The 26540-nt window shown below is 51.5% G+C and overlaps 1 protein-coding gene across 10 annotated transcripts in view; it reads left to right on the top strand.

Moving 5' to 3' along the window:
* RALGAPA2 (Ral GTPase activating protein catalytic subunit alpha 2) overlaps positions 1-26540 on the top strand; it is a 328989-nt gene that overhangs the window by 299461 nt on the left and 2988 nt on the right. For 9 of the 10 annotated variants that reach the window (XM_070052134.1, XM_070052133.1, XM_051845326.2 and 6 more), the window contains 2 exons: positions 10722-10843; positions 24642-24681. In XM_070052134.1, coding sequence (XP_069908235.1) covers positions 10722-10843; positions 24642-24646 — 127 coding nt within the window. In that variant the 3' untranslated portion in view covers positions 24647-24681. Of the gene's footprint in view, positions 1-10721; positions 10844-24641; positions 24682-26540 lie in introns of those variants that run through there. The other variant, XR_007919407.2, reaches the window with a different exon arrangement.

The raw sequence follows: 26540 nt of genomic DNA, 5'->3' as shown, positions 1-26540 counted from the left end.
CCCTGAGGACCTTTGTATTAGAAGGTTTTCCCCACCAGATACACTAATTTCCTTTCTGTCTCTATGAATTTGCTTGTTCTAGACACTTCATAAGTTGAGTCTTGCACCACGTGCCTTGTTATGTCTGCTTTCCTCCACTTAGTATAGTGTTTTCAGAGTTCATCCATGTCCGTTGCAGGCATCAACACTTCACTCCTTTTTATGACTGAGTAATATTCCATTGCACGGATGAACACAGTTGCTTTATCCATTCATCAGTTAGTGGCCATTGATTGTTTCTGCATTTTGGCTATTCCGAATAATGCTGATGTAAACAACTGAGTCCAAGTTCTTGTTCACATAGTCTTCTTGGGTGTACACCCAGGATTGGAATAGGTGGGCCGTATGTTAAATTGTTAAGGAGCTGTTGAACTCTTTTCCACAGTGATTACAGCGCTTTGTGTTCCTACCAGCAGGGTGGGGGATTCCCACTTCTCTGTATCCTCCCCAGCACTTGGGACTGTTCATCCTTGTCCTTGGTCACAGCCTCCTAGTCAGTATGAATAGCATCTCACTGTGGCCTGTATTGCCATTGCCCTGATGACAACGAGCCTCAACATCTTGCCATGTGCTTGTGGGCCAGTGGTGTATCGTCTGTGGAATTGTGCCTGTTCAGATCCCTTGCCCATTTTTTTTTTTATTTGGGTTGTCTTCTCACTGTTGAGAGTGTTCTTCATAGGTTCAAGGTGTAAGACCCTAACCAGATAAATGACTTTGCAAATAGTTTCTCCTGTTCTGTGAGCTGCCTCTTCACTTTCTTGGTAAGTTCTAAGAAGCACTAAAGTTTTTTTTTTTTAATTTTTTATGAAGTCTGTTTTTTACTTTTTTTTATTTGGTTGCTTCTGTTTTTGGTGTCATAGCTGAAACTAACAGGCATTTTAAGCCCTTGATCACCTTTCACAACACCACCCCCAAAGTGAGTGTGCTGTTTTCTTCTGAGTCCTCTGCAGAAGTCAGCTAGTTTACTTCCCAGTTGTGTGAATTCTTAGACTCACTATTGTTGTTGGCTCTTTCTTTCACTAGCTTTCAAATATATGTATCCACAAAATATAAAATATCCTTGAATATTGTAGAGTATTTGATTCAGAGCAGCATCCCTCAATCCACAGCTGTTCCTGAGTTGTCACTTTTTTTTTAAAAGATTTGTTTATTTATTTGAAAGACAGAGGTACAGAGAGGCAGAGAGAGAGAGAGAGAGATCTTCTATCTGCTGGTTCACTCCCCAGATGGTTGCAATGGCCAGAGCTGAGCCGATCTAAAACCAGGAGCCAGGAGCTTCTTCCGGGTCTCCCAAGCCCTTGGGCCATCTTCTACTGCTTTCCCAGGCCATAGCAGAGAGCTGAATTGGAAGTGGAGCAGCCGGGTCTCACCAGCGCCCGTATAAGATGCCAGCACTGCAGGAGGTGGCTTTACCTGCCACGCCACAGCGCCGGCCCCTGAGTCATCATTTTTACCAGGTCTCGCTGAGCCCTGGATCTGTCCTTACAGAGATGCATCACCCTTTTCTCTCCAACACCTGTGTCCTGCCTTGCCCAAGGAGGCCTGTTCTCTCTGGTTCTGCATCTTCCCCTTCCTCCCTCCATGGAGGGGCATCACAGGGCTTCTTAGTGGTGCTCAAGGCCACTCTCAGAGGCTCAGGTAGTTTCAGATCTGCAAGTAACCCTTTTACCCCTTCCACATGCCCAAAGTCCCATATCCTTCACTTCTGGAAATACACAAATAATAAGTGTAAACTATCAACACTTTTGAACACACCCACTGATCGAACCATATGAGGTATCTTTACCTTCAAAAAGTCCGTAGAGAATGCATAGTATGAGAAAAGCATGGACTTTAAAATTTTTTGCACCAAAATAAACTTGTTTTTTTCTTCCTTTAAAAAAAAAGTATTTGAGAGACAGAGTGAGAGTGCTCTCCCGACTGGTTCACTCCCCAAATGTCCACAGTGGCAAGGGGCTGGACCCAGGCCAAAGTCAGGAGCTGAGGACTCAATCCAGGTCTCCCACATGGGTGGCAGGAGCCTCTGCTGCCTTCCAGGGTGTGCACTGTGGACACAGACACCCTCACCTATACCACCAGACCAGATGCCTGTCCCTTATCTTCTAACTCTGTTTTCCACGAACTTTTTGAATTGCCCTCATAGGTGCTGGTCAGCACTGGTGTCTCCAATCCTTGAGGGCACTCTGCACCCTTCTTAGTGGTGCACATCTCCCAAGGGCCATCCGGGAACTCCGATGAACTCAACATCGCTTCCTTACCTCAAACCACTGAGACCTCCTGTGAGCAGCCCGCCTTTCACCTGTGCATCCTGTGACCGTGACCCCAGTACCATGGCTGCAGTATCCCCTCACCCCCCGAAGCACCCCCAAACTCTCTCCGGCTCATGTCATTCTCCGTGCCTGAGATGCTCATCCTACTCCTTACCTCACCCCACACCTGTCTGCTCCCTCCCTGCCCCTACTGCAGAGACTTCCCTGTCCTGATTGTCCCTGCAAGGAGGGTTTGCCTCATTCTGCACACTTGTCATTTAAGCAGCCTCCTGGCTGCCTCGGACAGAAGCCTGCTGGAGATGAAGGCGGCATCTGTCTTGTTCTCCGGTCTCATGCCCATTTCCTAGCACAGATGGGCACTGGGGGCACTTTTTTTTTTTTTTTTTTTTTTGAATGGATGAGCACTTGAGTAACCGTGGGTTTGCTTTTTGAAAATGGCTGAGTCACTGGAGATCAAGCTTGCTCAGCAGACCAGCATTGGGTTGAAAAGGCACCCCAAAGGCCCGTGCACGTGTGTGGTATGTTGACCCAACTCAGGGCCAGACCATGTTGTCACGCTTCGCGCGTGGCCACTTGAATGAAGATAGCTTTGAAGAAAAGCGTATTTGTCCGGAGCCCCGCGGGGGGCGTCTGTGTCCATGTCCATCTTGAGCTCTGTGAGTCCCATCTGTCGGAGCTCCTCCCCCTGGATTTCCGAAGACTCGGAGCTCTAACATTCTGGCTTGTTTCTGGGACAGAGGCCGGCAGAGGAGCCCTGTCTCTTCTGTGTTCTCTGGGTCAAATGGAGCACGCTTTGTCACTGTGGTCATTAACTAGTCAAGGGCACAAGGGGCCTTTTAGAAAGTTTGAGGAGACTAAAGTTAAAAGAGACATTGATTTTGGTGCAAAATTTTTTTTAAAAAATCCTTGCATGGTTTTTTTCAAAATACACATTTTCTATGATCTTGTTGAAGACTCTTCAGATACCTTTGAAATTCACATTTGGCTTAAAGAAGCTCAAGAAACTCATGATGGGTGAGAAGAGATACAATGAATTAGTGCTATATTCCATTCTCTCCAGAGTGCCTATTTGTGTGTGTGTGAACTATTCAGTATATAGTAAAAAGCAAAAATGTAACATTTATGTGAGCTCTAGAGAATTCTGAAACACGCCCCTGTTCCACTCCCTGCCCCCCCCCCTTTCCCAGTTGGCATCTTTGACACCTTGTTGTATGCTCCCTCTTCCATTCCCATGCCTGCCTCTGTCGCTTTTCTTCATGTGTGTGTGTGTGTGTGTGTGTGTCCTGGGCAACATGTTTCACTTCCCTGTTTTTTAAAGCTTACATAAATGGAATCTCACGAAGCATGTTAGGGACTTGGTTTTTGTTTTTGTTTTTTTGTTGTTGTTGTTGTTGTTTTTGTTTTGTTTTTGCTGAATGTTATTTTAAGTTTTATCCATTTCAATACACATGCCTTCAGTTCCCTTATTCTCAAAGCTGCTGGATGGTGATCACCGTGTGAGTGCTTTCATCAGTGGAAGTTAAAGGTGTTTTCTTTCTCCCTTTCACTTTTTGCCGTGGCCTGCACAATGAGTACGTTCACACATGTGCAAGAGTTCACATACTAAGGAGTAGATGAAATAACGTCAAGAGGTGACGTTCCCGAGAAGTGGGGCCGCCTGTCCCGTGAGCGGGCACTGAGTTCCCGTGCACTGCATCCTCTCTGAATTCCAGCACTCTCCATGCTTTGTGTTTTGCCTGTCTGGTGTAGAGAAAATCATATCCCACTGAGACGCTGAGAAGCCCTGATTTTTAGAGAGGTGGAGCATCTTGATGGCCATTCCTGGTTTATCTGTAGGAAAAGCTTATGTCTTTTGCCCATTTTTCTAGTGGGTTGCTTGTGTTTCACTTACGGATTTGCGGGAGTCCATTGTACATTCTGGACGCCAACCCAGCCGTGTGTGTGTGTGTGTGTGGCACATGTGTTCTCCCACCGCATGCCGTGTCTCTGCCTTCTTTATGGTGTGGTGGTGAACAGTAGCTCTCGGTTTAAATGTGGTCAGGCGTACTAATCTCCTTTATGCTTTGTGATTTTGGTTTCTTCTCTAATAAATCATGCCACAGCTAAGATCATAAAGAGTTTGCCTCTTGCATTCTTCTAAATTAAAAGCAAATATCATTTGTTTTCATCTATGCAGAAGTCTATTTCAAATCAAAAGCTCTCTAGCGTCTCCTTCTAAGTTTTCTTTACCTAGAATATATCTAGCAGCATTACTGAGTACACATCACTGGGTATACAACATTGGGTATACATAACTCGTACACATCATTGGGTACACATCACTATATACATCACTGGGTACACATCACTGAGTACCAGCAGTGGACACTAATCCTAGGCATTCATTGATTTACTCAATAAATGCCACGTGTAGCACTAGCAAGCAGACTGGCTTCTGTGACCTACTTGGCCACGCCTTAGTCCTTGGCACTTGTGAATGTCATCTGAATAAAGAGCCTTTGCTGCTGTCGGTTAAGGATCGTGAGATGAGGAGACCATCCTGGGTTATCCAATGGCAGGGGTCCCCCTAGGAGAGGCACGCAGAGAAGAGTGTGAGGAATGTCTCCACAGACACAGACTGGGGAGACACAGCTGTAGGCTCAGGGAGCTGCTACTGCTACCTAGAGCTGGGAGAAGCAAGAACCAAGTTTCCCTGGAGCTTCTGGAAGGAGCACAGCTCTGCTGACTGGGGGCTTCTGGCCCCCTTGCCCTAGAGAGAGAGTAAATGTTTGGTCACTCAGCTTGTGATCATTTACAGCAGCCATGAAAAACAAGTGCAGAACATGTAAGGTGAGAGTCAGATGTAAGAGGTGCAGCCAGCGGTCCTCAACCTTGCTAGTCCCTAATACAGGGGAACTAGACAAAGTTCGTGGAAACATGGAATGCAAAGCTGGGCTTATTTTGGTGTGAAAAAGAAAACCTGAAACCCATGCATAGTTTGTGCATAGCACATACTTCTTATGAACTATGTAAAGACCCCTTGTATGCGTGGATTTCAAAATTGTTTTTTTAACCCGAATAAACTTGAATCATCATAGACTAAGGGATGGAGCAAACAGTGCAGCAGTGGAACTTCACGGTGCCTGAATTTCCCGGAGGGGTGTGTGGTTGGCTGGCACCTCCCAGGGCTCCAGAGCTTGGCTCCCCCCCGCCCCCGCCAGCTATTTGGAGCACTGTTGGGGGAGTTCCAGAATCCACAGAGGCTTGAGAGCAACCAGCTCTCTGGCTTGATGGTGTCAGCAGTCAGGGCTGCACAACCTAGGAAGGAGAGCTAGGGACAGGTACGTCAGCTGGTGTAGAACACACGCTCTGACGTCAGGAGGCAGTCCCTCCCGGCCACTCTGCCAGCCTCAGGATCCTGTCCATGCTTCAGAAATGCAGAGAAGGGCCAGGCGGGAAGAGTTGCAGGGGTTGAAAAAAAAATGGAGTCTGCAATACACCCTCTTCCCTACAGTCCTTTTGTTTCTTTGATAACGGAGAGCTATTCCAAGATAGAAAGTTGATGGTGTTGAATGACAGCCCACTGACCCACAGCCGGAATAAATAAAAAGTTGTTTGTATCCTATAAAATCTATGGGTATAGGTTACTCATTTAAGCCGCAGGTTGATGGTTCTAACCCACACATTTAAGTGAGTTGATTTGTCTTCATTTGGAGTCTTAACTTGAACTTCAGCCCAGGTCGTCTAGAATTCAAGATATTAGCTGGAAGCAGTACAGGTTAGACGACCAGGTTGCAGTCCCAGTTCCACCAGCGAATAACTGTGGCTGTAGAAAACCACTGAACCCTGAGCTTGCATTTCCTGACCAGTAAAATGGAGACCGCAGGACGTCCCAGCTCCTTGGCGGGTACCGAAAGGCGATCTGCTTGCCCTAAAGCCGGACCTGAGCTTCCCCATAGCTTCTCCAGCACATTCTCTCTGAAGTGGGAGTCTTAGCCCACATGAGGGGGTGGGGGAGCAGGGCACCCAGATTGACCCTGCTTCTCTTTGTGCTGGAAGCCGGGCAGGTGGCTCACGCGTGGTAGTCCACTCCATCCTTCCAGCAGCCCCAAGAACACATGTGCATGTTCCCATTTCACACTGAAGGCAACTGAGGTGGGAGCAGCGTGCCCTGGGTCCCGCCTCCACATAGACCTTTCTTCCACCAAGAAGCAGGCTCCTCCCCCAACGACGAGCTGCTTCCGTCATTTCTAAAATCAAGGCAGGTTACAATTAGAATAACATTGGAGGGACAGGTTTGGATTTTCAGGCCCAGACAACCCAGCAGATCAGTGGAGTGTGACTTGGAAAATTCTACTGGAAGGTGGTTTTTTTTTGTTTTTGTTTTTGTTTTTTTTAATTCTATTTATTTATTTTGGAAACCAGAATTACAGAGAGAGAGGGAAAGACAGAGAGAGACAGATCCGCCGCATCCACTGGTTTGCTCCCCAGATGGCTGAAACAGCCAGCGCTGGGCCAGGCTGAAGCCAGGAGCCAGGAGCTTCATCTGGGTCTTCTGTGTAGGTGGCAGGGGCCCAGACACTTGGGCCATCTTCCACTGCTTTCCCTAGGCCATTAGCAGGGAGCTAGATAAGAGGTGGAGCAGCCAGGACATGAACTGGCATCTGTAACAGTTGCAGGAAGCAACTGTACCCCCTGTGCCACAACACCATCTACAACACCAGCCCCTAAGAGAAGTTTTTGATAAAATGTGATCAACAAAGACATAGAGCCTCTTTAGTCAAGTAGAGGTATATTAATAATAAAACTCCGATCTGAAAATGTATTCAGAGTAGATTACTAAAGAAACGCAGAAATATCCACAAGGTGGAGTTTGGGTCAGTAATTTGAATGTTCTCTGAGTTGCATTGATGCCAAGGGGAAAATTGCTCTTGCGGGAGATACTTTAGGACTGAGCATTTAGCCTGTCGTGTAAGACGTCGGCTTCCCCTACTGGAGGACTTGGGTTCAGTTCCCTGCTCCAGCTTCTGATCCCGGCTTCCCACCAGCAGCAGTGATGACCAAGTAATTGGGTTCTAGCCCCACACATGGGAGACCTGGATTTTATCCCCAGCTCCTTGCTCTGGCCTCAGACCAGGTCCAGTTTCTCTCTCTCTTGTTCTTGCTCTCACTCTGTGTGTGTATGTGTGTGTTTGTGTGTGTGAGTATACATGTGTATGTGCCTCTCAAATAAGTTTTAAATTTTTTAAAGTACTGCACCTTGTGCGATGTTTCATGAGAGAGTATTCAGAGCAAAATTTGAAGTCGCATGTTTGTTAGTGGGCTTTTTTTAAGGGAACAAAAGGACAATGACTGGTATGGAAATGGACATTGGATTTGTGACCAGGGACTTCTGTAGCCACCCTCTGTCAATGAGGTGTCTCTGATCACCCACTGGTGGGCCTCGTATCCGCATTCAGTTCACATCTCTGTGTGTCTTACGGGGAGGAGCTCCCCCACGAGCACTTGGAGGTCGGCGTGACAAATGCAGCCAGCAGTGAAGCTCTGAGGACACCGTGGAAGACAAGGTCAGATCGTGGACTGCTCCTCCTGGCCCTTGCTCTTGCTTCTACTGAGAGATTCGGCTACAGTCCCATGGCCGAGTGTTTCAAGGCCACTCAAAGAAATGACTTTGGGACTCCTGGGCCGTGCTGTGGAGTTGGGGTGATGCCTGTTTTCTCTCTGCTGTGCTGATGACACGCCCTGTCGTGGGCCACGAGTGAGAGTGCATTTGCCAAGCTCCTGGTCTCACCCCATCCCTAACGGATGTTTGTCTAAACAACAGCACCGGGGTTAGCAGCATCAACACCCCAGTTCGGGAGGTGGGAAATGTGTGTGCACAACACAGCGACAGGAAGGCAAGGTCGGGAACTTTCTATGAAATAAGCACTTCCTCTTCGGCAGGGAGTTCTAGAAACACCTTTTTGTTCTCTGTCTCTCCCATGGTGCCTTAAGGCAGCAAGCAGGCAGACCGTAATACTCACCGAATCCGAGAGGCCCCACCTTGGAAATTACCTCCTGTAAGTGGAAGGGCTGGACCTCAGCCTTGACAAGGCCATGTTTCTGACCGTTGGACAAGCCTGAGGGACTGCCATCCGGGTCGATTTGTGAGGTGTCACCCATGGCATCCCTTGTGTGGGTCTCATTGTGAGCCTGATTAACATAGCAAGGTACTTTGCAGATACGGCGTGCGGAGAATATTTAGCGAAATCCACACGCATTTCTGTTTTGTTTGCCATTGTCCTGAGCACTGCGTGTGGATGTGTTGGACACAGTGGGGCCCCTAAGGGAACAGCAGGGTGATAGTAGGCAGAGCATGACGGGTCTGGAGAGGGCCCTGGCCCACAAGCAGGCTTGTGTGGATAGCGGGAGCCGTGCATTGAGCGCTGACAGTGGGCCGCGGCGGCCCGAAGGCTCAGGTGGCTGTCAGCCCTAAGTTTAGCTGAGCTCTTTGAGTAATTTGTCACGCCTCGCTCGGCCCCTGCTGGGCCAGCACGTGCCAGCTTAGTGTCAGAGTGCCTGTTCGCCAGACGGCCACTCAGGCCTAGCATCCTGCTGTTCCCCGGACCAGCGGCTTGCTGGGGCCGTGCACGGAGGGCCGAGCCGTGGCGACAGCCAAGTGCTGTGCAGAATAAGCGTGTTCATAATGAGACGTGAATGGCATTAGTGGGTCCCTCTAGAATTGGGCCCGAGCAGGCGCCTCTCGCTGAGGAAGTTTGGCAGCCTGTTCATTAAGGCGAGTCACCAGGAGCGCAGCCACAGCCGAGGAGCCAGTCCAGGCTCAAGCTGCCCGGGCCTGGGGCTGTTGTGACCGGCCTCAGAAAAATCGTAAATCATCAGAGGGGCGTAGAAGCCCTGTGAAGCCGTCAGCCCCGTTTTCCTCGTTTAGCGGGGCATCGAGCAAGCTTAAAGGGAAAGTCTGCCTAGCGCTGTCCAGTAGTGCTTCTCACTGCTAGGAGCCTGGGCTGTGGCTGCGGCTCCCCGTCTTGTGTGGCTGCCGAGGACTTGAGATACTGCAAAGGGGGCCGGGAAACTGAGTCTTCATGTTTTAATTTTTGTTCATTAAGGCTTCCGATCAGATGGCACGCACATGGCTCACGGCTGCCGCATTGGATGGCGTAGCCCCAGAGCGCCCCCCGGCCTCTCCCCTGCTGTGAACGCCATCCTCGGCTATCACTAAAGCAGAAGAGAGGCAGAAGGGCCTGTGTCCATTTTACCCAAAGAAAATAGACATCCGCTGGCCAATTGTCAAATACAGGCTCTACTGAAAGCTAACTGGAAGGGCAGCATTGTCAGCAATGTATTTTTTTTTAAAGCGGTCATTTTGAAAAGATGGCTTGAAAATATAGTGAGGGAGGCCAGAGTTGCTTTTCTTCCTCCCAGTTTCCTGGAGGATGAACGTGATTTCCATCCTGACCCACTCACGTCGCCTAACTTTTGCGCTGATCCTGGGGGGATGGGAAATGAGATGCCAGGCCGACTTTCCCGAGTGTTAATTCATAAAGTCAGATGCACGGGGCCAGGCGCCACCCTGTTATTGGAAGTGCGTGATTCACCTTTCGGAGGAAACAGAAGCCACACACAAAAGGAGAAGATTTGCTTTCTGCCCTGTGAAAGGCTGCCACACACAGGGGTCCTATTAAGACAGCTGGGAAGTTGCTTTGGCCCTGTTACGCTTGTAAGTTTTATCAGTGACTGGTTTTTGATTACACATGTGAATGCTGTGTGTTCCAGACCACAGTTTTAATTAAAAGGCAATATTATTATTATTACTATTACACTGTGCACTCTTTGCTAGATTCACCCACCTGTTAGTCCTTGTTTCCTAATGCTCACCGCTTAGCTCGGTTTGGAGTCTCTGAGCACCCATTCCTCCGAAGAATATCCCTTCCCGGCCCTCTCTTTCCACAGAAACTTGTGGTCTCCTGTTTTGTTGGTGTGTGCACCATCAGGTCACCAGTTCTCGCTTGAAGAGTCAGCTCCTTGTGTCAGTGGGCTGAGATGGCTTTTATTCACTGGGAAACGCGGCAGACACCCAAATAGGTACCATGGCAATCAACGGCTCTGGTTTGGGTTTTGGTGTTTGTTTGTTTACATCAACCCTGATCCTCCTCTGATGGGCTTCTCTGATTATTGGCTCACAAATTTCTGAGTGACAGTAACGTTGAGTGCAGAGGAAACCTAATAGGACCTTGGGTCTCAAAAGCAGCTTTCATTATTTAGGTGCGACGAGCATTTTGCGTCTTGTGACAATATGCTGCAGAACCCCGGGAGGGATTCTTTCTCACACACAGAGGTGGAGGTTGCGGGAGCGTTCAAACCGCAGCGAACCCCGTCACTGCTGTATGCATGCCTTCGTACACGTGCGTTTGTCTCCTTAACCGATTTCCGCAGCTACGAAGAGCGAGCTCTGTATCTCGAAGCCATAATTCAGAACCACCGCGAAGTCATGACATTTGAGGATTTCGCAGCCCAAGTCTTTTCTCCCTGTCCCAGCTACTCGCTCAGTGGAACGGGTGAGTGTCTGCATTATTCTTGCCTCGCACGCTTACGACGAGCAGCAGATGTACACCTGTTTTTCACAGATAAATGCTTGCAAATTTAAGAAGAGCATTCTCCCTCTGAATCAACTAATGAATATCAAAAGGAATGATGACATTGATTTTCATTTGTTTTGTATCCGAGCTGTTCACTCCGTTCCTTTCTTCCGCTATCCTGTTAACCTCCGAATCTAGCAAGGTTAATGAACTTTTTCTCAGTCATGCGCTCGGGCTCATTCAGGAGTGTGGGTTTCTTGCTGAGCTGGGAGGATGCTGTTTAAAGGCGATGCCTGAATCAGTGCTTACTTATCAAAAAGAGAGTTCCTCACAGTCGAGGCCGTCGCTACTAATGCTAAATGGGGATTATGCTGCCGAGATGCCGGGGTCAGGGATTAACGCAGGAGACACGGAAGGGCAGTGTCCCCAGGCCTGTCATCTCAGTGCAGGGTGCACACTTCTCTCTGGAGTGGCCGGTATCGTGTGGACAAGGCGCCGACCAGAGCAGCACCTGGCGTGGAACCCACTTTACACACTGGCTAACCATCGTTTCTGTTTATTAGGCCCCATGGAAAATTGTAAAAATTTCCATGGATTTCCTTGTTTTTAGGCATTTATTCTTTTTCACGTTTCCAATTTGAAAAAAAAAATGTACTGCCACTTAAACTGATTATGTGATTACTGTTTTTTCCTAAAGAATAGAATTATTACTTGTAAATTTCTGCATGTAATTACAGATTAATTGCCGTTCAGAGAGTAAATGGGATATTTAGTCAGTGCATGTTGAAATCCTCAATGAGGGGCCTTCCTTCATCTTCCACTGGTTTCAACACAACTGTTAGAGTGCTTAATAGATTTCTAACCTGTGTCAATTGTCTCTGCACACTGCCTCGCTTCTCCTATTCTGACTTGTTAACAAATATCTTACACACAAAGTGAAAAAAAAATTAAATTCAGTGAAATAAATCACTTACAAATAAAATCAGCCATGCATCATTGTTTAACATCGCTGGCTTCAGTCCTTGGCTCGCGGAGCTTTGTTGGGAGATAAGAGGGAGAGGCACGCACTTGCTCAGGGAGCCAGGAGCAGCAGGCAGAAGGCACGGGAGATAAGCAGGCTGGCAGAGGTGCGGGAGCCGGGCGATTTACATAATCACGCCTCTGCTTCCTGGGGAGGCATCAAGAAACACAGGGCTGGCCTCTATTGATCTTCGTGGAACTGGAATACTAAACAACGGGAGAAAAGCTTATAACTTAAAGCTTTGATTAATGTTTCGTACATTAAAAAAAAAAAAAAACTAGAACAGCTGTGAATTGAATTCTTTTATACACTCTGTATAAGACTCCCCCCCGCCCCACAACAAAAAAAAAAATCTGTTTCGAGGGAAATGAAGATTTCATACCGGGTCTGGCTAGGGGTTTAAGATCATTGCTAATGTGGGGGAGAGTGAACGTGGAGGATCTGTAGGCACCCCAGTTTTTTGAAGCTCTCATTGTGACCCAATGTCTTTATTTTTGGGGGCAGATTCTTTTTTTTCTTTAATTTTTTTCTTTTTATTCTTTAATTTTTTTCTATTTTTGAACTACTGAGAAAGCTTTTTATGTTTTAGAATTTAAAGCAAACAAATCATAACTCAACGTTTACATTCCTTAACTCAACTGCTATATTTGTAAGGCTAATGATTATAGAAACAAGGAACAATGGACTTGATTTCCTGCGTGTTCTTTATCACCTTTTTACAAGTTCACTTGATATTTTCCAAAAGCTCTTACCGTTTAAAGCATCTCAGAGGAGTCAGTGAGACTCTCAGGAGCAAATTTGAGTTTTGGGACCCCCACCTTGGAGAGGACTGTAAATCTGCTCCTTGGAGAACACGGAGGTTTTCAAAGTTACTTAATAAGGAGGAGAGATTCCGACAGCATGTAAGGGTGGGCACAGGAACTTTTATAAAAGAAGCGTGAAACCGAACACGGCATCGCAAACCACCCTCAGCACCACGTTTCACAGTGCTCGTGGGCTAGGGCGGCCAGTGCTGAGTGGAGGTTTAGGTACAGCAAGGCGCGCCTGTCCTTGAGTGCGATGTTCCGTCTGGGCCTCAGGTTCTCTTGGAAGGCTTTGCACATCTGCCTAGACCAACGGCGAGGAGGGAGCTAGGCAGGGCACTTGATTCGGAGGGGAACGGGGCGGGGTGCAGGACAATGAGAGCGGGCATTGCACCGCAGCTGGACACCTGCTCAGAGCCACGCAGTCTGTTCTCATGCGCACGCCGGGTTTTGCTTCTGAGGAATCCCGAGCTGCTATACTTTCACAGCTGAAAATGGGCTTTATGTAGTCACAGTGTTCTGTGTTTTTTTTTTCTTGCCCTGTAACAAGTGCAGTCAAACCCAGATGAGCCAGCCAGCTTACACTAAGAGATTGGGGCGAAGTCTGCTGCTCTTCCAAGCAACAAGCCAACTGGAAAAATTGACCCTGAGCGGCTTAAGCCTCCACAGTGCACTTAGGACCCAATCAGACCGTCTCTGGCCATCAGTGTCATCAAAGCAGGGCCCTGGGCTCTGGCACACACGCATATGCGCACTCTGAGGAATTAAGGGCCCCAAGGTTTCCTTTGTATCCTTAGCTGAAGAGGGAGAGACACCTCAGCAGTGGCGGCAGGAAGCCAGAATGCAGGCCCCAGCACCGCCTGGCCTGCCCGTCTGAGGTCCAAGCTAGAGATGGGCCAAGTGGGAGCCGCCTGGGCCCAATTGCCACCCCACCCCCACCCCCTGCCCAGGGAGCTCTGGGGGCGCTGTCAGCTACAGATGGGGACAGACGTAAGGGCTAATGTGTCAGTGATCACCTTTTTTTCCAAAAAGCTTTAAAAAAAAACCTCATTTTCCTAGGCAGAAAATGATGCTTTAATATACTACCTTGTGTCCATTCCACCGATTACTTATCTTCATAGTGCCCGGTATCTAATAGATATTGGAGCTGCTTGTTTTTTTTTTGTTTTTTTTTTTTTTTTTTGTTTTTTTTTGTAAACCTATCCCTGTAGTTTGCATTCTTTTATTGATCCACAATAGATATTCTAAAAGGTAGCCAGTGTTAAAAAATATTGTTTGCAGATGAACCTATGTTTTATACACGCGCACGCATGCACCCACACACGCATACAAGGGTGTCTCAAAAAGTTCGTGCAGAGTATGAATCCACATGAGCCAGGTGGAATTTAACTTTCTAGAATGTCCCCATAAGTGCATATATGTTGGGGGGTGGGGGTCTAACTGTGTTTTCTTGCACACTACCAAGGAAGGCTGGTGGGGGGGGGGTGGCAGAGAGGCCTGCAAAGAGTTAACTGGAATGGGCACCCTTGTCTGCGGGGAGGGGCTGATGTAATCGCTGCAGCTCACAGCCAAGTGCATCTGTTCACCATGAGGTCATTCTTCTGCATGCTAATGACATGGAAAACCAAGGCTAATGTTTGACATTATCCCGAAGGATGTAAATAGTGTAAATCTTTACTTTTTTAGAAGCTGCTCTTACAGAACAAAAGGAAAAGACAAGAAACTTTTACTTAGTCTTTTTTTTCCCCTGATTACAACGGGACCTTAAAACCTTAAGAGGAATCCACTTGTGTCTGCTGGCAAATGCATTCCAGAGTCACTGTTAGAGGCCCAGCTAGCAATGTGGTAGTCCAGAATATAGGTACGTCAAATTTCAGATCTCATTTTCAGTATCCCCAGGTACTTCGATCAGAAGTTGAAAAAGATCGATTTCTCCCTCAAGAATATCTCAAACCAAGTTCAGCAAGCGGTCCTTGTCTGCCAGCCTGGGTGGACTTGCACTTGCCCAAGATTCCAGCACTGCTCCTGGGTCTCGTGTTGCTGTAGAGAGCCAGCAGAGGGAGCACAGATCTTTATTTATTTGTCAGCCCCAGTAAACACCAGGACAGACCCTGCAGGTCTCCCTTCCCGCTCTTGACAGGACAGGCTGCAGGATCTAGAACAAGTGGGAGGAAGTTCCTCGCCACACTCGGTCGGGCTCTGCTGCTTTAACGGCGCTTAGACCGGCCGAGTCTGAGTCAGCCTTGGGCTGCAGCTGCCACTCTCACTGCTGCACAGAACCTCAACCTTTCACCGTTCACTCAGTTGCATGGGTGCCCCCTGGGGAAAGATTATTATGCTCTCTCACCCCAGTGGGAGAGCCTTGCGGGTTTTTTTCCCTATAACAAAGCCACTGTCCTGAGAAGATGGTGCCTGGTGTCACCAGGCCATTTCGGTGGCCAGTGGAATCTCACATGACCGCTGAGAAGCACACATGCCACTCACTGGTCCCAAAGTGAGTGTGCAATGTGCGAGCTACACAAGCTGCTGTTGGAACTCCCGGCCTTTGCCCACAGAAAGCCACGCCCAGCTTTCCCTTGCTGGGTCCTCCACGCCACGCACGGTGGTTCCGGTGCCAGGATATTGCAGCCTTGTCACTGTGCACACAGGTCCGTGGACTCTTGCACTGGGCAGTCGTAATCATGTAAATCCCATCCCTAACTTCCCTACACTCGCTCCCACTCGGAGAAGTGGCGGTCATGTTGCAGGTACACTCGGGATCTCTCTCTCTCTCTCTCTCTCTCTTCCTCCCTCCTTTCCTCCCTCCCTCCCTCCCTCCTGCCCTGTTAGCAGGTGGTCTTAAGGTTTTGATTGGTAGCACTTCTTATGCTTCTTACTGTTCAGTTTCCTCCTAACTTTGCTGAAAGCAACAAAGAGCACCTTAGAGTGCTGAGCCAGAGAGGGCTTCTGGAAATGCCAGGTGAAACCCTTTCCTGTTAGGCTTGAGTGAGCTGACGCCTAAGCCACGAGGGGCACCCAGAGGTCGTGGGCGAGTCTGAAGCTGGGCCAGCCCACACCCCACATTCCCCTATTCTGCCGATGGTGGTGCTGAACCAGTGCCCACTCTGGGGTCACCGTGTGATAACCAGAGCCTTGGCTGCTGACTGTTTATTTTTTTAAACATATACTTATTTATTTGTTATAAGTTACAGAGAGGCAGAGGCAGAGAGAGAGAGAGAGAGAGAGAGAGAGAGAGCGCTCTTCCATTTGTTGATTCAGATGGCCGCAAACGCTGGAGCTGTGCTGACCTGAAGCCAGGAGCCAGGAGCTTCTTCAGGTCTCCCACCCGGGTGCAGGGGCCCAAGGACTTGGGCCATCTTCCACTGCTTTCCCAGGCCATAGCAGAGAGCTGGATTGGAAGTGGAGCAGCCGGGACTTGAACCGGTGCCCATGTGGGATGTTGGCACTGCAGGCAGCAGCTTTACCCGCTACGCCATAGCGTCGGCCCTGTTTATTAAAATCAAAGGTCAAGATTATGTTTTAGAGTTCCATTCAGCTAACCTAGAAGCTTCCCTAGAATACAAGTGCTCTTGCATCACCATCTGCTCAGGAACTCTAAGCCACACCACTGTGCACCCTCACCATGCTTGGCCCTCACTGACCCAACTGTCGCCAGATGTCCTGCAGACAACCAGTGGCCTGCACGGACGTTCTCAACCCCAGCAGTCCCTTCTGGACCACAGTCCACCTCTTCCCTCCCATGTAACCACGACTCCCACCCCCCCCCCTTTTTTTTTGACAGGCAGAGTGGACAGTGAAAGAGAGAGAGACAGAGAGAAAGGTCTTCCTTTTGCCATAGGTTCACCCTCCAATGGCCGCTGCGGCCGGCGCACCGCGCTGATCCGATGGCAGGAGCCAGGTGCTTCTCCTGGTCTCCCATGCAGGTGCAGGGCCCAAGGACTTGGGCCATCCTCCACTGCACTCCCAGGCCATAGCAGAGAGCTGGCCTGGAAGAGGGGCAACCGGGACAGAATCCGGCACCCCGACCGGGACTAGAACCCGGTGTGTCTGCGCCACAAGGCGGAGGATTAGCCTATTGAGCCACGGCACTGGCCCCCACCCTTTTTGATTTTTTTTTTTTAACTTAAGATGTATGACAGGTCTTCAGAAAGTCCATGAAAAATGCATAGTATTTTATGCGTGGATTTCAAAATGCTTTGCCCCAGAATAAACTTAATTTTTTTCCCTGAACCTGTTAAAGTACCCTTGTATTCTTCTTGAAAAGGGGATAAGACCATCCAAAAGCCCATGGCTGGAGCCCAGTGGTGCTCAGCCCCGGGTGCACGTTGGAATCACCTGTAAAGCTATGCAAAGACTGGAGCCTGGGTCTTTCACCAGAGGTTCTGCTATGCTGGCCTGGGGGTGGAAATTTTCAAAACACAGCAACACTGAGGGCGGTCTAATATGCAAGCAGGGCTGAGAACCGCTGTCTGAGAATCAGAGCACCTCCACACTGTTTAAAAGGCCTCTTCACGTGTCAGTAACTGTTGCTGATTTTTCTTGGCACGTGTAAACCTTTGTCCCATGCGTCTCTTCTTCTGTCTGCAGTGGACTGTAAGTCCTTTAGAGAATGGTGCATGTAGTTTCTTTGTTGGAACACATGAACCACAGGAAGACAGGAAGGAGCCAGGCTGTTGCTTTAAGCGGCACGGGTGTGTCTCTGGACCACAGATGTGTTGGGCCCGCCTGATGCAAGAGGCGGAACAAACACCTGTAATTACGTTTCCCCGTCCCCTCCCTTCCCAGTCTCTTAGTGAGAGTGGGCCAGGAAGAAGCAGCACAGGCAAAACCAGGCGCAGGGAAAGGCAGGGGAGGCCGTGGGGCTGGTGAATGCCCAGAAGACCGAAACCTGATCGAGGTGCTTTGGTAAATGACACTGAGGGCTTAAACAGAGTTCTCAGTGGTCCGGTTAGCGCCACAGTTTTGCTTCGTGCTTACTCATCCCTCTGTCCTTCTAAGGCTCTCTCACTCTCCTCACTGTCAGCTCTGGGAGGTGGGAGAACGAGATGAGAGAAACAGTTCTTCCATTCGATTGGCTAGGAAAACGGCCCCGCCACCTGTCAGACATCACCCTCTCTGAACGGGGCCTCCCTTCCCGCGGCACCTGCCGCGGAGCAGGCCTGGGCTGGGCAGGTGAGAGGGCACCAAGCCTTTGAGACGTGGTGCAAACCTGCGTTCCCCACTTCTCTCATGGAGCTTAGGGTCTTGTTGGACAGAAGCAGATACTCATGAACCCCAAAAAAGCAGGCACGTATTAAAAAGCCTGTATTAGTTAGCGGCAGACTACCACTACGTGTGGGAAGATACCGTCAGCCACTTGGGACTTGGGTCTTTTAGGCTGTGAACCTGGAAGAGGATGAAAACTTGCCTCATGCCTGGAAGATATTTTGCCAAGCCTCTTGGTTTTTCTTTTTTTTTTTTAATGTTTATTTATTTATTTGAGTGGTAGAGCTACAGAGAGAGGGAGAGACAGAGAGAGATCTTCCATCTGCTGGTTCACTCCCCAGATGGCCACAATGGCTGGAGCTGGGCCAATCCAGAGCCAGGAGCCAGGAGCTGCTTCTGTGTCTTCAAGCCCTTGGGCCGTCTTCTGCTGCTTTCCCAGGCACATTAGCAAGGAGCTGGACTGGAAGTAGAGCAGCTGGGACTTGAACCAGTGCCCATATGAGATGCCGGCTCCACAGGTAGAGGATTAACCTACTATACCATAGCTCCGGCCCCTGTCTGTGAGCTTTTAACTTCCCCACATTGGCCATGAACCAAGGCATTCAAGTCAGGCAGCGGTCATGGACAGAAGGAGATGGAAGATCCTGAGTGTGGGAGGGGCAGAGAGGCAGGACGTGGGGGACCCCTGCCCACCGTGGTGCTGTTGCCATGATTGGCGGCATCCTGAGACTCCCAGAATGAGAAGGGGCCCAGGAATCTTCAGCCCTGCGGGGTGACATCACGTTCAGGTTGTGCCCTTGGAAGGATTCTGACGGTGCCACGTGGCGTGGTCTCCGAGACACTGTGTTCGGTTCTGCCTGGTTCCCTGGGTACTTCCAGGGCTTTGTGTGCAGGTGGCTCAGGGGACAGGTGGCTGCAGGTAGCTCTGAGCGCTGCCGAGAGATGGTTGGCTGGCAGGCGCCGAGAGTTTTCCCAGAGACGATTTTTGGGAAATGACTCTTACTGAGAGCTTGTTGAAGACAACCTTGAGAATGTGTTTCAGAAGGACCAGGAGCTCCCGGCACCGCGTGGTCACATGCCTTGGGAACCCATGACTGTGGCCTTCGAGTCCTCCTGGCCTAGGTGCTGGCCCCCTGCACAACCCCCGCCACTGGAGATTCCTGGAAGGCTTCAGTGGTTTTGATAGAGTTCCGACTCAGCAGCCACGAAACCAAAGCTGGGGCCGAATGGCACCTCTCGTCCCAGACTTTAAGTCTGCGGGGGAGAAGAAGAAAGAATATTTTACACCATCCCTTGCCAGAGAAGTGCAGGATAATAAGCAGCAAATGCGAGAGGCGCAGTAAAGAGAAAAGCTGGTTCCTCTTTACCGAGGAGTCTTTAAAGCCCCTCCGAAGGCTGGATAAAAAGCCCCTAGATATGGGAAGCGCGTCAGTCACTTTTGGAAGGAGGAATGCATTTATAGCACCGCCATGCCAAATGGATTCCTTAGCACGTGAGAAACCCGGTGCTGGCTCTTTCGAGGGTGCTAAGAAAGGACAGGCAACAGCCTGCGTTGGGAACACTTCAAGGGTTCGAGACCCTCGAAAACACCGCAGGTGCGCAAGGGTCGGGTTCCAGGCACCTGTGTCCTGCACACGGAGCTCCCTCTCACCTTCCCAAAGCACGCAGCTGTGCCCTGCAGGGAGATGCGGGGGCCCTCACCCTCCCTGGCCCCTGTCTTCTTAGAGTGAGCTCCTGTGAGCCTCAAGACTTCCTAGGGGGTGTCCAGGCGTGCTGGTTCCGCTGCTCTGTGGCCTGAATCTCGGGCAAAGTGAGACACCATCCCGAGCCACCGGCCATAGCCGCTGCAGTGTGACGGGGCAGCCACTTGCGGACGTTGGGGAAACCTGGGTCCCCAGCTGCATCTCCCTGGGGCACAAGAAGTTTCTGGAAAAACAGCCGCCTTCCAGCTAACATCTGAGCCTGCAGCCTACTGAGGCCAGGCGCTCCCAGCCAGGGCAGTGGATGTCCGCTCACCTGATGGTGTCCTGGCAACCTCAGGGGAGGCATCCACGCAGGAAGAATGGAAGAAGCCCGAAGTGAGATTCCCCCGGCCACTCGGACGGCTCTGCTCTCTGTCCTGGTCACCCATGACAGGCCACTTGTAGAGACCATCTTTAGGCATTAAAACTCTGCTCCGACCAAGGGCCCGGGGCCACTCGTGTGTCCCACCCTGGCCCTACGGACTCAGCCGGCAGCCAGTTGCGGCGACACTCATGCTGACCTGAAGAGTCACGTGGGTGGCCATCCCCAGCATGTAGAGTTATTCCCAGAGACCACAGATGACGCTAGGGTCCAGCAGAGTGAGGTCGTGAGCGGGAGGCCGTTCACTATGCGCTTTCCCCACCTTCGGGATGGCCAGATTTCTCTCTCTCCATTGAGCATCTGACCAGGGTTGGTGCTTTGTCCTCAGGACCAGGGCTCAGTGCTAGGTCTTTGTGTTCTCAGGCAGGATGCCTGCCCACCTGGCCACCCCTCCCTGCAGAGCCCTGCTGTGGACAGCCTGCCCTGGGATCCCACCCACAGGAGCAGACAGCCAGGAGGAGGGAGGCAGGACAGCCCCTCCAAAAGCAGAGGGGACCGTTTCGCATTTATGGCCGTGCCATTTCTACAGGGGCAAAGGCACACCCAGATAATCCAGAAATTTAACTTAAAATTAACTAAAGTCAGGGCTATTTTAGAGTTCGGAGGTCAGGTCTAAGACAGCAGCAGGAGCTCACCTATGGTGCAGTTCATGTGTGGAAAGTGCACAGTTCAGGGATGGGCGTGATCCTAGCTGTTACGATGGCCGCATCCCACTTCAGAGTACCCGAGTTCCAGTCCCAGCTCCGGCTCCTGCCTCCTGCCTCCGGCTTCCCGATAATGCAGTCACTGGGAAGTGGCAGATATGGCTCAGTGACTGGCTCTCCGCCACCCGTGATGGAGTCCTGGACTGAGTTTTTAATTAAAAAAAAAAAAAATCAAGTATACAATTCACTGTGTTGAGTGTGTCAACAATCTGGTTCTAGAACATGCTCATCCCCTCTTAAAACAAACACTGGTAGTCAGTCCTCGCCCTACCTCACGCCTTTGCCCTAAGCAACCTTTGATCCACTTTCTGTCTCTGTGGATTGGCCTATCCCTCACATTTCAAATAAGTGGGGTCACTCAGTGTGTGGGCTTTGGCGCCTGGCTTCTTTCACGTGGTTTGTTCATAAAGTCCGTCCGTGTTGCAGCATGGGTCAGGAATTATTTTCTCTTTAGTGCCAGATAACATTGTAATGCCAGACCACACTTGGTTTGTCCATCCATCAGCTAGGGGATATCTGGGCCATTTCCGCTTTGTGGCCGTTAGGAATATGGCTGCCCTGAACTTCCGTGCCTGCTCACGGGCATGAAGTCATTCTGAGCAGGTGAACTCGCCTCCTTGTGGCTAAGCTGCAGCTGAAACCTCGCTGCTTCCATTCTGCGAGATGCTGAGAAGGGCTGGAAGCCTTTCTCCATAACAGCCTGATGAGAAAGTTGACACTGAGATATCCAGTTTAACTTTGAAGCTCCATGTGACTTAGTCTTAGATCCATAAGAGCCCCTGGCAGCTGTGGAAGGGAAAAGAGAAAAATGCTGGGAGAGCCGTTTGCAGGGCTGAGGCACCTGCTCCGCCAGCGCCTGCACCGGGATGTGAGCATGCGTGCAGAGCAGGCACACAATCCGCGTGCACACCCTTCCCTCTCCTGTTCTGTTGGTCCAGCTGTCCTAGCTTTCTGCTTCGGAACCAAAGTTGATGGGCAAGACCCAACGATCAAACAGAGGAAGCCAAGCCCAGAGCCGGGGCCAGGGCCAGGACACAGCCTCTGCTGCTGGATTGGAAATACTGGAAGCCATCCTTGGGCCATTTGGAGATGTTAATTAGCCTGGCTAATTCCCACTAGTCTTGGGTTGTAGTGTGTGTGCTCGGCCCATCCAGTGCTGCACCTGTTCCCTTCCTCAGAGCCCTTCCAAGGGGTCTGAATAGCCCTCTGATCTCCCACTCTGTCTGCCTTCCTGCTGGTAGGCTATTTAGCACTTGCCGAAAGCTGGAACCCTAGTCTGCTGTCCCTCTCCTTCATCCATGCCAGCTCTCAAAATCATTCCCTCTCATTATCTGGAACCAGTTCATCCCTTTGCACACTGACTGCTCAGTAACAAGGATCGGGGAGAGGCAGCCACTTTTCTTGTCTGACTCTGCCCACCACTGTCATCCCAGGGGCAGCCTTTGCCCCAGAAGAAGCAGCTCAATTCAAACGCTTGCCCTCTGCACCCGCACCGGGAACACCTGAAGAAAACGGTTCACCCGTTTTGAAAAGCCTCTGGCACAGGCCTGGCAGATCTCTTCCGAAACCTGGAGCATCCAAGAAGTCCTGTGAAGCCAAAGAAGGAAGATTCTGGGTTCCGCAGGCCCAGCCTGTGTGTGTGTCTGAGTCATGAGTGGCTGCTGACTGGCACTTTGGGATCTGAGACCCACTGGGAAAGGGCTGTCCTCAGGAGCCTCGCCCACCTGCCCTTGAATGGAGGTGGAGCTGACCCTGGCCTCCCGGCACCACCCGTGTGCAAGATGGCCTTGGCACTAGACGTGTGCTCATCCTGGAGTCCCGCCTCTCTCAACGTCTTTACCAACGTCACCCCACGACGGAGCCTGCAGAGCCGGGTCTATTCCTCCATGGTTTCCCCTCTCCCAACACCCCCCGTATCTTGTTATTTACAGAAATTACATCTGTGCTCTACGCATGGAAAGAGTAAGACATTCGCCCCAAGGGGAGGTGTCGCCCTCTTGGGTTGCGTGCTGCGGCTCCTCTACCAATAGCCCCAGAGGCAGGCGTTTGTCTGCTTTGTTCACCGCTGTCAGCCGGAGCCTGGGACAGTACCAGGCACATATCCGTTGCCCGGTTGATGAAAGGAGGAAATAATTATGCTTTGTGTCTCTCCCCGCTCCCCTCGGGCATCACACGCCTCCCAGTCTCTTCCCATTCCTCATCTGCAGGCACAGTGCTGTCTGCGGGTGCTGTCCAGCAGTGCGCAGGGTAGCTGATGCCTCATGCCTCCCCCCACCCCAGGGATGTATCAGGAAGCTGACGGGCCCACGCCTGTGCTCCAGCCTTTGGGAGCACGTCAAGGACAAGTGACGCTTGAGCCCCATGGAATAATCAAGGCGCCCCCAACTGGCTCTGCCTTTGCATCTCCTTAACTCAACCATGGATTGGCAGTTACTGAGACATTCTTTGTGGTCCAGCACACCACACCAGGCTGCGTCTGGGGACGCCCAGGACAGGAGCAAACCCGTCCTCATCAGCAATTACAAACAAGTCCTCCATTGTCAGCCACGCCATCTGCTTTCTTGGTTCCTACCAATCGGGGGCCTGTGTGCACAGCAGAACCAGGGCTGAGGGGGCTGCAGGGGAGTGAGATCAAGGAGCCCCTTCATAAAAGGACCCTTTGCTCTCGCTGGAGAGCGTCAGGTGCCCTGAAAAGCTGGGCCACCCCAACTCCAGGGCGACCCACGCGGAGGCACGCTCTGTTTGCCGTCTAGAAGGAAATAGAGCCCCCACCGCACGCTGCACTGGGGGAGAACTGGGGAATCTAGATCATTCCATCAGCCAGAGGGGCCATGGAAACATCTCTCAGTAAGCGGCATCCGGCAGCCACCCAGAGCCTCTCGTGCCTGGGGCACATGGTCCCCTGGTTGGGGAGCAGTGGCTGGGAATCAAAGCAGGTGGGACTGGAAGTGCCCCTGGGTCACCCTGGACCCGGGAGTGAGCCTGAAATTCCCAGCCACAGATGAGGGCGCACGGGCGTGTTTTCATCATAGCCGTGCACATTGCTTTGAAAGAGCCCCAGCCGGGAGCATCCCTGGCCTTCTTTGGATGACATCCCGAACCTCCGCCATCTGACAGGCCGTTCCTAGTCCCCGTGCAGCCCCCTGCAGATGGGGTCAGCCCAGAACTCACAAGTGCAGCCGCGCAGACAGTGGAGTCCGTGTCGCTGATCAGTGTCCTCTGTCCATACTTGATGGTGGTCTCGTGACTCTGAATTCAGGAGGGTTTTGGGGTTTGGGGGTGGGAGCCACTGCCCCAGGCTGGAGGGAGGTACATTTTCAGAGGAAACCCCACACAGGAAATAGGATTGTGTGGAAGGCCAGGGTGACAGGAAAAAGCCTGTCCGGAGTATAGAACAGCTAAGTCTCCTCCCTGCTGCTCGTGACCGAGAGCGTGAGCTTGGACCGCCACAGGGTCCCTTCCCCGACTGCCTCCCTAGGGATGTCGCATTGCAGCTGACACCGGCACTGAATTAACACGTGTATACAGCTCAGACACCTGTGAAATAGAACTCAGGAGGACGTGGGAACCTGTACACCTACAGGATCTCAGTGACTTCTGGTGGGTCACCCGTTGAATTCCCACTGCTTGTCTTGCAAAGCCTTTTTTAATCTTTGATTGTACCTTGGGCCAAATCACTCAGGGTAGGCTGGGCACCAGCAAGCGGCATCCTGGGAGTTTCGATGTCACTGTTGTTTCAGGTTTGTGAACGCGACATGAGCTCACATTTTGTCCAGGCCAGTAGAGTTCTCGAGGGAGTTTCCAGGGCGAGGCCACGGGAGCACCCTGGCAGCTCAGGCGCGAATGTGTTATTGCCACTGTGTAAATGATCAGGTCAGGGGATGCTCGTCCTCACTTGATTCCATGTTCTCTCCCTCCAGATTAACATACGTGACACTCTGGTTGCAGTAGGTGTGCAAGGTAAGCCTGACTCCGGCTGCCCCACTCCGAGGGGTGGGGGGTGGAAGGTAACGCGACCACCAGGTCTCCTCCGTCCCTGACACAGCTGTGCCCTCCGCCTCCCTGGGCCTCGCCTGGGCCTCCTCTGCCCGCACTCCTGCCCCTGTATGTCAGCACGGCCCTCCTTTCTTCTGCCCTGCACTCAGGCGGAATCCGACACCAACACCTGCCTTCCTAGAAAATGCCTTTGTCGCCCGCCCTCTTTGTATGTGGGGACTGCAAGAAGCCGGTGGGTGCTGCGGCCACCCCCTCTTCCGGGCCGTTAACACGCAGCCTTTCGCGGCCATCATGGAGGCCTCCCCGGCCTCCACGCGGGGAGGGCAGGCTGCGGAGGGGGCTGCTGAATGGAACAGCGTGGGGGAGGAAGAGCAGATGAAAGTGGCGGGAGCTCAGGGTGGAGGATCCACAGTCCAGGACCCAGAGGGCAGGCTGGCGCGACAGGTGTGACCGTGCTGGCCTTGCTGTGAAAACCCTGTCCCCTGTGGAGCCCTCGCCCTTGGCATCTGATCGTGCAGTTTCCCACCACCCCGGGCAAGGTGGTGGTGACAAGCCCTGGCATGTTAGCCACTATTGATTCTGGAAGCTCCTCCTAGAAACAGTAAGAGATGAGCAGAGGACGGGGAAGAAAAAAAAAGTGTCTGTGAACAAAGCAGCCTACTGAAGTGCGTTCCCAATGCCAAGAACAGTGCTTGCAAAGGCCCCAGCCCTGGAGGTGAGGCAGGTGAGGAAGAGGAGGCAGAAGGGCTGCTTTCGAGGTTCGCCGCGTGCCCAGGTCACACGGGAGCCTTGGGGTTCCTGCAGCAGGTGTAAAAATAGGTTACTAGGGGAAGGGTGATGAAATGAGCCTGCAGTGCACTGCGCAGGGCGCGGCGCCGCAGCGGCAACAGTGGCGGAGTGTTGCAGCAGCATTCCTCTGAAAGCCCTGGGGAGGCGGGGGTGCAGGCGCGCTGGGGCTCAGTTACTTTCCTTTCCCTCCCCGCGTGCTCATCCGGACCGACTCAGAGGCAGCGTCTTCCTGACCCGTAGCGTTAGACCCTTTAGGGAATCCAGTGAGCGGTAACTCATACACGATATCAACACGTGAACACGGGGAGAACCCAGTCGCGTGGATCGGGGATCCCCCAAAGCTGCTCGTGCAGTTCCGCCCACTGGTCGACGCTTCCACGCTGGCTTGCCCTTGATGTCACCCAGATGCCTTTCGTCTTCACGTAGCTGGGACAGTGAGCTGAATGAACTTTGAAAAGATTCGTAGCTCCTCATACGCCGCTCCAAAGCCAGGAGCACAGCCTAGAAAGACTTTGATTTGTTGATTTCCTGCGACAGACATCCTTGCTAGCTGCAAACGCAGCCTGCCAGGAGCTCCCTGGACCCCTTTCTTTGAGTGCCACAAATCCCTTAAGCCCGTGGCCAGAGACCCTCGGTCAACCCCATGATGTGGGCATTCTCTGCTTCCTTTGCAGGGGTCCTGGCCCCCGCCTGTGTGCCAGCCTGGAGGTGGAGACGCATCAGGCTCCTGCACCCCTCCCCTGAGCTCCCCACCCGCAAAACGCAGAGCCTGGGAGGGGCCTGGCAGCTGTACAGGTGCCCTCAGCAGGCCTCCCCCCTGGGGACTCCCAGAGTCACAGGTGGATCCTGAGAGAGGGCTCAAGTGGGACTTTCACACGAGGCTGTATTGGCTCGTCCCAAAACCCCATAAGCCGTGGGCTTCCAGAAAAGAAACCAAAAAACCACCAACAGCCAGAGACAAACCCGCCGTCCACAGACACTAGTGGACATCCACAGCAGGGAAGAGTCTGGGCTGCCAGGGAGGGGCCGGGGGG

Source organism: Oryctolagus cuniculus, chromosome 11 (assembly GCF_964237555.1).
Source record: "Oryctolagus cuniculus chromosome 11, mOryCun1.1, whole genome shotgun sequence".
NCBI classification, from domain to species: domain Eukaryota; kingdom Metazoa; phylum Chordata; class Mammalia; order Lagomorpha; family Leporidae; genus Oryctolagus; species Oryctolagus cuniculus.
The sequence above is the reverse complement of the archived record's forward strand: the minus strand, read 5'-3'. Positions and strand labels throughout refer to the sequence as shown.